The sequence below is a fragment of the Heterocephalus glaber genome, unplaced genomic scaffold (assembly GCF_053883595.1).
Source record: "Heterocephalus glaber isolate CG9 unplaced genomic scaffold, H.glaber_assembly_v1.0 deba00001608, whole genome shotgun sequence".
In the NCBI taxonomy this organism is placed as follows: domain Eukaryota; kingdom Metazoa; phylum Chordata; class Mammalia; order Rodentia; family Bathyergidae; genus Heterocephalus; species Heterocephalus glaber.
The window spans coordinates 33,244,240-33,251,998 of record NW_028258379.1 but is presented as its reverse complement, the minus strand read 5'-3'; the positions used below and the strand labels follow the sequence as shown (position 1 = coordinate 33,251,998).

General features: G+C 51.4%; 1 protein-coding gene across 1 annotated transcript in view; it reads left to right on the top strand.

The window, feature by feature from the left end:
* The first annotated feature begins 1,379 nt into the window (after positions 1 to 1,379).
* Positions 1,380 to 7,759, top strand: part of Tunar (transmembrane neural differentiation associated intracellular calcium regulator) — a 44,532-nt gene continuing 38,152 nt past the window's right edge. Inside the window, exons 1-2 of the mRNA XM_087195517.1 lie at positions 1,380 to 1,716; positions 1,991 to 2,290. Coding sequence (XP_087051643.1) covers positions 2,279 to 2,290 — 12 coding nt within the window. The 5' untranslated portion in view covers positions 1,380 to 1,716; positions 1,991 to 2,278. The remainder of the gene's footprint in view (positions 1,717 to 1,990; positions 2,291 to 7,759) is intronic.

The following is a 7,759-nucleotide window of genomic DNA, read 5'->3' as shown; positions in this document are numbered from 1 at the left end:
AGAAAGTAAACGCAGGAAATGTCTACAGGCCAACAGCAACTGCTCAGGCCCTGGCATCTCCCAAAGCCCCTTAGGGAGAAGTGTGGCACTTGAGGATAGGTGTGGTTCTCATGACATGCAAAGTCTGCCTTCTGCCTCCAACTGTCCACATCCACACCAGAGAGGAAGAAAGAACAGCAGGCTGGGGAGGGGTGTGGTGGAGTGATCCTGTGGATGAGGTGGCAGGTAGTTTCTATTTTGTGTTGGGGTTAAGAGTGAGGCGGCATTTCAGTAGGTGGGTGGATCTTAGAAATGGTGAAGGAAGAGTCCCTGCAGAGTGATTGAAGGAGGACAGTCACAAGCCCTGAGAATCTGCTAACCACTAGGTCTGGGTTTGGGCCCAGCCAGGCTTCTGAGGCACCCTGTGGACTTGGGTAAGTCATTTTGCTTATGCATACAGGCAGAGGTCTGAGGATACTCTGAGGATACAGGCTCTAAGAATGTCTCAGGGGCCTTGGCCCTATTTCCTGGGTATTGGTGTGTACTTTGGGGAGATCCCAGAAGACAAGAAGAAAACGCATATTCACACTCATAGAGCACTTTAAGTACCAGTATGAGCTTTGGGGACAAAGAGTCCATTTACCAAAGATGTTAAGTAACTTAAAAACGTTCTACAGACTGCAAACAATTGCAGGGGCCTGGATATGCACCGCAGTGGATCTGAGAGACCTCAAATTAGGAAAAAGAAAAGCTCCTAGAAGCAGGTCATAAGGCCCCCAAGGTGGGCAGCTGGACGGGGCTGGGCTGGGGAGGCGCCACCAGGCTAGAGGACGAGGTGATTGGAGCACGAGGCAGCAGTCTGTCTCGGCCACAGGGCCATCCTCCGGTTCTCTGGGAGGTAGGAGGAGCTCAGAGCAGGGAGCTAAGCGACCTGCGCTTCCTTGATGAAGAGGCAGTCAGCACAAGAGCAAAATGTCCAGGAGGGAGGGAGGCCAGAGGAAGGAGGTGCCTCCTTCACCCACGTCCCCAGGGCCCCTTTACGCCACGTGGGTGGAAGCGTGTCACACACCCATGCACCACAGCCTCATTCACCATGCTCCCGCAGGGGCCGGGCTCCTCTCCCAGCGCCTATGGGCGCAGAGCCTCCAAGGGCCTCGTCGCCGCCACCTGCTGCTGCTGCTGGGCCTCAGTGGGGGGCATCACTGCACCTAGCTCCATCCAGGCCCCAACCATCGCGGGTCCCTCCTCCACGCCGGGATGAGGCCGCGTCTGGCGCCGACCCCCTCCCCAGAGCCGCGCGTCAGGCAGAGGGAGGAGTTCCGGGCCGCGGCCGCCGGCGTCCCCGCCCCGTCCCCCGCCCCCCGCCCGGAGCTCCCTCTCCCCTTCCCCGGCCTCCCGCCCCTCCCCTCGGCTGCCGCAGCCCTGCTCCTCGCAAGCGTCAGCGTGGGCTCCCCGGAGCGAGTCGCTAGGTAACAGGGCTGGCTCCGCAGACTCGAGGCCGGGGAAGCCCGTGCGCGTCGTCAGCAGCTGCGCTGCGGGGCGCGGGGCGCAGGACCCTCCCCCACGCAGCCCCGCGCGCTCCCCCGCCCAGGCTGCCAGAGCGGTGCCGATCGCCGCCTCGAGGGGCCCCTCCCCTGTGGGGCCCCCGACGCCACCCGCCCCTTCCTCCTCCCCAGCTAGTGCGACTGCTCAGCGCGAGGCCAGGTGGGCGACTTGCTGCTGCGGTCGCCTCCGCTGGTAAGCTGCGCTCCGGGGCCCCAGCTGGGGCGGGAAGGGCTTAGGGCCGTGCCACACACGGGGCGGCTCCGGCCACCGCGGCCGCCGGACCGGCCATGTGCTAAAGTTTCTGGGGCTCGGCGCCCCGCCGGGCGCGCGGCGCGGGGCGCTGAGGCGCGGTGGGTGGGGCGGCGCGGGGCTGCTGCCGCCGGTCTGCCCACCCCCGGGCCCCACGGGGCGCAGCTCTGCGCGCTCTCACGCTCTCTCTCCTTCTTCCCCATGCTGTTTCCCTGAGGTCCTCCCGCCGAGCCCTGGAGCGGGGCATGAGGAGCCCCCGGGTGTCGACTGGAGACCAGCGGGCCGCGCGCACACCTCCCCAGCGGCGGACGGGGACATGAGCAGCGAGCTCGGGGTCCGGCGCCCCAGCCGGCGGCGCCCGGCGGGTCAGCGCTGCCCGGGAGAATGAGGCAGGAGCCGGCGGCAGCCTCCTTCTCCTCCTCGCCCTCCTCTGGCTCCAGCGCCCCGGGCCCGGGCAGGGCTGTTTCTCTGCTGCGTGCCCCGCGCGCCCCTTGCCCGCCTCCGGATGCTCTTCTCGGTAAGCCAGGCCCTTCGCCTTTCGAAGGGGTCCGAAGCCGCCTCCGAGCCCTGTCCTCGAGCCCTACCCAGAGCCAGGAGACCTTGGGTCTTCCCTTTAAATCCCTCTATTCCTTTTACACCCCAAGTCCTGGAGGCAGAACTGCCAGGGCACCTTCCAGACTTGGTTCTTTCCTGGGGTGGGGGTGGGGGACACACACAGATGGGGGCTTGACTCGTGGGCGGAAGAAAACCTGTTTGGTGTAAATCACGATGTATGTGTGCAGCCTGGGTTCAGACCCATCATCTGGGGGACAACTGACATTTTAGGGGCTATCCAGGCTGTGGTGCCCAGTGTGCCTCAGAACCACTCCAGGAAGTAGGGCCCCCTTTCTCCATGGCTCAGGTGAGAAACTGAGGTCCAGAGAGACCGAATGACTTAATCAAGGTCACAAGGCTAGAGAGTGGGAGATCAGAACTGGAAAGCAGCGTACCCTTTCTACTTCCCAACCAAGCTGATGCCTCTGTACCAAGCGCACCTGTCCCATGTCGTCTACTAGCTGCTTCTGCCTCAAGAGTCGTGCATGTGGGAAAATACTTATTCCAAAGACTGTCTATTCTGATGACATGGATTGCTGGTAGAATGTGTTTTTGTTTTTTTTTCTTGTCCATCCCTGCATCCAATGCTGCTGACCCCCAATGTGTACAGTAAGTGCAAAGCCGCTTCTTTTACCGTGTGAGGACAGTGTGTTTTCCTGAGTGCTTCTTTCCTGGGATTGTTTGCACAGGGCTCTTGAAGGATAAAAAGGGCAGGGCTGGGTCCTCCCTTGTGCCCCTTCTACACTGTGGACCCAGGGCTTGCTCGGCCTTACAGCTGCGTCCTAAACCTGTCCCTGGGGTGAGGGCCAGTCCAGATTACCTATGCTGGTTGTGTAAATCTTGGGGATCATTACTTAACTGGGCTGACCCCAGAGGGCCACTCCAGTCTTGGCACATGTTTGCCATCCTTCTGTGTGAGCAGAACTTCAGCTTCTCAGCCCAGGAGAAGAGGGAAGGGGGCCTTAATGTAGACGAGAGCCCATCTGCTTTGCAGCCTTTTAACTGTTGAAGTGCATTCAGGTTAATCCTGAAGGTGGAAGCCACATGGAACATTGAATCTTGGTTGGAAGGCTTGCTTAATTGAACCACAAAATGTTGGGCTCAGTTGTCTACACCACACGGACAGTGATGATGTTGGGAAAGGGAAAGAACCTTTGTAACAAGGAGCCCTGGTTTTCCTGTCTGTAAAAAGAGCACTCTGGGCTGGATGACTTCTCAGACCCTTCCCAGCTAAATGTGAGTGTGAGAACTAGTGGGTTGCACACTTGAGCTGGGGCATATGAACCAATCAGATGCAGACATGTGGACCACAAGCTCTGTACGGAATGGGTTGTTGATTTCCAAGAAGAGAACTCTGTCTTGAAGATGCTGAAAAATTTAGATTCAGCTCCAAGGAGGTGAAGTCTAGTGGGTTGTTTATTAGGCTAAAACATAGTGATTATAAAATGTCCCAAAGTTCCAGATTGGGGTTATGGGATAGGTTAGGCATTTCGGTTGGAGTGATGACATTGACCCTAAAGAAGTGATGAAATACAGTGGATCAACAAAATGCCCAGCAGGGTAGAAAGCAGCAAGCCAGTGAGCCTTGCCTGCTTCTCTCAAAAAGAGTCAATCAATCACATTTGCATAGGTAAGGCCTTCTCAGTCTAACAGTTAATGCAAGCAGGCGGAGTAGTGGTTTGGTATCCCAACTCTATTATCTGCTGGTTGTATTAGTGATAGGTGGAGCCTGCCTAAGTATGGATACCGAGAGGCTGTGAAGAGAAGGTGGGCCACAGGGATGTTTAGCTCCTTCTTTTAGGTTGTTAATTACAGCTGAGTGCTTCAGCTTGACCTATGGGCTGTTAATGGTGTTGTCATTGGTCTTTTAAAGATGTGGATTAATGAACCTTTTAAAATGTTACTGAATCTCAAATGAAATGGGCATATGCCACCTTTTTCCCTGAAACAAACCTCCCAGCAGTTTTAGTGGCTGTTTGAGATTCATAAAACCAGAGCCAAGCTTTGGTTTTTGACCAGCTCATAGGGTCTTCAGAAGAAAATAATGTGTCTTGATCTCCCAGCGTTGTGTATTGTGCTCCTCATGATTAAGTAGTGAGGTTTAGAATAAAAATGAATGCAGAGAAACAATCTTCATTAAGTTACTTTTGAAAACGATAACATAATTATGAAATAGCAATTTTTAGATCATATATCAGACAGCTAATATCCAAAGCTAGGTTACACAATAAACAGTTGCTCCCATTCTTGATGCTTAGTTTTTAATTCATCCATTTTCTCACTTTTTTTGCTCTTTTTTCCCCCTAGCATGAAAATGGCCAGGCAAGAATAAATTCTTCCTTTTCAGTTCTGTTTTATCTTCAACCCATTTCTTTTCTAGAAGGTCTTAAAGCTGGGCTCTTCCACACTATACCTATAATGGCCTCGTGTTAAAATACCTTTGAAATCCTTAGATTTCTTTGGGGACAGGAAGGTTTGTGTGTTGCAGATAACAACAATGAGACATTTCCTTTGGGTGCTTGTCACTTCTGAGAAGTGCTCTTTGGTCATGGCGGTCATACTCGATGCTGTGTAGTCTCCGTCCCAGGGCTGTGGTATATGCATCCTTAAGGATGTGTCAGAGGTGTAGAGGAAAAAAAGAGGCCGAGAAACCTGGGGTTTATTCCTGACTCTCTTTGTTACTTAGCTTTACAGCCTTGGACAAATTATTCACATTCTCTGAGTCCAAGTTTACATATATACAGTGAATGTATGGGTTTGTTTGTGTCTTAAGTGTATGGATGTGTTTATTAGTACCAGATGATCCCTCTAACTCAGCTTGAAGAATCCTCAGAATGTGGATGCAGCTGGTTATTAATAGCTCCAGCAGGCTCTGTGCTTTAGGGTTACATAACATTTCCAATTAGACATCCATATAAACAATAAAGAACTGGTCATTATAAAAGATGCATTTTACTACCCTAAGTGGAGACTCCATGCCTTGCAGGTGTGATGGTGGAACTTTTGTCTTGATAGTGAGTACACCACTTCACTGCCAGGGTTCCCTTGCATGGTGGAGTCTTACCACACATCTGAGCACTCTGGAAGGACCCATTACCCTCTCTGAGACCCATGTGGTAGGAGGCATAGGATCCATTATGTAATTGGGTCAATAGGGTAGCAAGGATATGACATTTTATCTGTATAGCTTTGTAGTCCAGGGGACTTGGAAGTTTCACCTCAGTCTCAGGCTATTCCTGGAAGGTAAGAAGGGGATGTATGTAATGACTGTTTACATTTGTTTTGAAAATGGAAAGTACTTTAATTAGAGCCTTGAACTGAAGCTGAAAAATGTTGAGGTGTTGGTGGATTTGGCTGCACAGTGTCATTTTGGCCAGCTTCTGTGTTTGAGCTTTCTTGTAACACCTAGGAAGTGTATTGTCTGAGGTTGGGAGAAAGCCATTGCCAGTCCTTAAACATTTTGTCCTTATAACTCTGCAAAGGAGATACTTTTAACCTCGTGCAGATGAGGAAGCAGGATTATGTGCTTAGATGTGTTGTTGAGACTCACACAGTTACCAAATGGCAGAACACAGCAAGATTTTAAAGGGGCTTATATCACCCCCTGCTCTACCTCATTCCACCTTTGCCACAATGTTTCTGGAAACCAAATTGTGTCCTTCATCCCAAAGTTCTAAATAATGTCATAGCACTAAAGAAAGCATACAGAAGATGTCATGTATATTAGGGTGATTTGGCTGTTGATAGACTTGTGAATTCACTGGACCTTTTTCAGGACAGCAGATATCTTTTAAGTATATGCTATCAAATACATCTGTCTCCAAAGAAATTCAGAAATAAGTCGAGTGTAACCTTAAAAGGGTTAGTGCTGGAAGTTCTTAGGGGAAAGCTAAAATAACACCCTCAGCTTCCACATGATCCTAGCGTTCCGTGAGACATGATCTTGGACTAACACGTGGGATGCTTTGGAAGGTGTTTCTCCTGAGAAAGGACGCAGGATGAAAGTTACCTAACAGAGCCTTCAAAGGGCTGTTCTCCAGGTTGTCAACTAATGAGTCCTCCCAAACAACAAGCCCGAGAGGGAACTGGGAGGGACATGCGGAAGGTGTTAAAGGTTCTCTGGCAGCTCTTTGGAAATTTCCAGGACTTAGGAGGAAATGGAGGACTTTTCAAGTTACTGAATATAGGTGCAGTCGACTACAGGGGTGGCCTTGGAAGTTCACCCAGGTAGCAGGGCTGGTACTGCTACAGAGCTGCCTGAGTATCGGCCATGCAAGGGACCGGGGACTCCCGGTTCTATCTGCATTCTACAGTCGACATCCAGTAAAGGGAGGTCACTTGGCTTTACGTGCTAGTAGTGATGCTAGACTGGGTGTTTTCACCAGCAGTAGAAAATACTCCCAGCTCTGCTGCTGGCCTTGTGCATGTCAGGCTGGTGAAGTCTTAAGAAGCAGACCCCTCCCTCTACCTACCTTGGGTTACTGAGCTGCTCCTGTGCCCAAAGCCTTGGTTTCATGATGGGTGGTTCATGAGAAACACAGACAGAATGCATTAGAAAACTCAATCGTGATTGATATGTAATCTGTAAAGTACCAACTGCATCAGAGCAGGCACCACAGTTTTTTAATTTGGTAAGTGAGGAATAACATTATGTATTCCCAGTGAGACCTAGAGAGCCTGCATCTTTGGCCCTGGGACTTTGAGAGAGTGGGTGCCTGATAGCTTCTGCTTTGGCCCTGATTTCTCATACCTGAGGTGATTGAAAAGTGGAAAATGCAGAAGTTGTTAGACAGAGGCACCCGAGATGGGAGATCAGAAGACAGCCAAGTTCATGGCTCTGATCTGTGATTACTATCAACAGCTATTTGGGACACAATAAGTAGAGATGATTTAATATCTGTTCCTGGCATCAAGAATCACAGAGTATGTTCAACCAAACCATTTTAGATGTTTCCATGTTGTCTTCATGTGTGGCTTGAGACACGTGTGGATGATGCTGTATGTGATTAAAACCCAGCACCTTCACAAGCCCCTCTTGGTAAAATAAGAGAGGTGTGTGTCTTGGTGTTTGGTAGGTTCAATTCCTTGTGGATGAGCGCTATGGGAACCTGCATCACAAGGTCAGATGGGGGCGTTGATGTGCTCCCAGCTGATTTGGTTACCTGGCAATTGTGATGAGCTGCTGTGTGCTCCTCATTTAGCATCACGAAGCTAAGGAGCAAATAGGGAATGCCCAGGGCACTTTTCCATCAGCCCAGCTTCCTCAGCGTGGATCTGCTAATAGAATTGGGGGTCTGACCAACACACCGCTTCATTCTGCAGAGAGAACACACCCAAGTTTAGATTGGCCTTGACATGCCTCTGCCCCATCAGCCCCCACCCCCGGGATCCT